Source organism: Fusarium phalaenopsidis (genome assembly GCF_050370095.1).
Source record: "Fusarium phalaenopsidis strain FUZ10S chromosome Unknown contig_32318, whole genome shotgun sequence".
Lineage (NCBI taxonomy): Eukaryota > Fungi > Ascomycota > Sordariomycetes > Hypocreales > Nectriaceae > Fusarium > Fusarium phalaenopsidis.
In genome coordinates, this window is record NW_028145398.1 from 291481 (window position 1) to 292884 (window position 1404).

The 1404-nt window shown below is 50.9% G+C and overlaps 1 protein-coding gene across 1 annotated transcript; it reads right to left on the bottom strand.

The window, feature by feature from the left end:
- Positions 1-345: 345 nt before the first annotated feature.
- Positions 346-834, bottom strand: LRP88_12483 (uncharacterized protein; the record flags this gene model as incomplete). The annotated part of the gene is made up of 2 exons (XM_083248876.1): positions 346-561; positions 619-834. The coding sequence occupies 2 exons, from the start codon at positions 832-834 to the stop codon at positions 346-348; spliced, it is 432 nt and encodes a 143-aa protein (XP_083095331.1).
- Between the last annotated feature and the right edge of the window lie 570 nt (positions 835-1404).

Below are 1404 nucleotides of genomic sequence, written 5' to 3' on the forward strand. Positions count from 1 at the left end.
GACATAATCTGCACGCCTACGCGTTCGCGAGTGGAGGCGCGCCTAGGCGTGTCCCTATGGGGCCCCCTTGATCGAACCGCCGGCGGTGCAGGTATGGGGAGCCTGCCCGAGTGCGACGTGCTATCTAAGCCCCGAAAGTGGCAGAAAGGGCAGCCCATCTTCGCTCCACACTTGAACGCTTCTTCTCCTTTGCTGCACCGAAGCGTAAGCACGATGCAAGTCAACAAGGTCATATTCAGAGGGCTGGGGCCTGCGTGCGTTGATCTGGCTTCTCAGGAAACGCTTCAAAGAAGACTGATACAGGAAACCGAGAGAACGAGGGCAATCTCTATGCTCTATAATGGATCAAGTTGTCATATCCATGCTCAAATCCTCCCCATTGCCCGTAACTTCCTCATCATCCATCTCGTCGTCCGTAGCTTCCTCATCGTCCGTCTCGTCGTCTGTAGCTTCCTCGTCACCCATCTCATCGTTCATGGCCTCCTCACCAACATCATCGCAAGGCCCTCCGATGTTGTGTTCCAGGACCGCGTTGTACTGTTCGAGAAAATTCTCCCATCCCTCATGAATCAGTTAGCGAAGCGTTTCGCTTTCCGCTTCTAAAGGATCGCCGTACACTCCAGACTCGGTTAAGTCGTAGTACAACAGAAGTCTTTCCAGCGCGTCAAACATATCATCAAAATACCAACCGTTGCTACTAGGCCACTCCACAACCTCCTCATAAAAGGCCTCAAGCAAGGTTGGGATTTCCAATTCGATGGCATTGCGAGCTTCGCTCAGTATGATGGCAGCCTTTTGGGTGTATTCATGGCCTGATGGCTTGCTGCTCTCCATGGCCGAGCGAGGGTTGAGTGATGAGGGTTGAGTGATGAGGGTTGAGTGATGAGGGTTGAGTGATGAGGGTTGAGTGATGAGGGTTGAGTGGTGAGGATGAGATAGAACGAGGTCAGCAACTAAGACCTGGCGGCGGTATAGAGTTGTCGACGCGAGCAACTAAGAGCGGCTTAGGTGAGGGGGGGAAAGATCATCGTGCATTATATATAAACAATAAACACTAAGCCAAGATGCAACATGGGATCAGTCTGGAAATGTTTCCTCGGTAGACTATGCATACCCAATGACTCAATCCGTACTGGGGGAAATTGTTACAAGGTCACTCCGGATATCACCCCTCTCACATCCAAAACCAATCAAGGAAGTTTAATGCTGTGAACTTAACGTCCTCTCTGGGGTCCCATGTAATTAGTTCTATCACACGGGCTACGTCGCGAAAATAAGGCGACGCCGCTCTTCCGGTCCTATTTCATCGCGCACTTGACCGGTGATGAGCAAACATCTCCTTGTTTCGATTGAGATGCTGATAAGAAATTGATTGGTACATCTACTGATGGAAGTAACCGGATG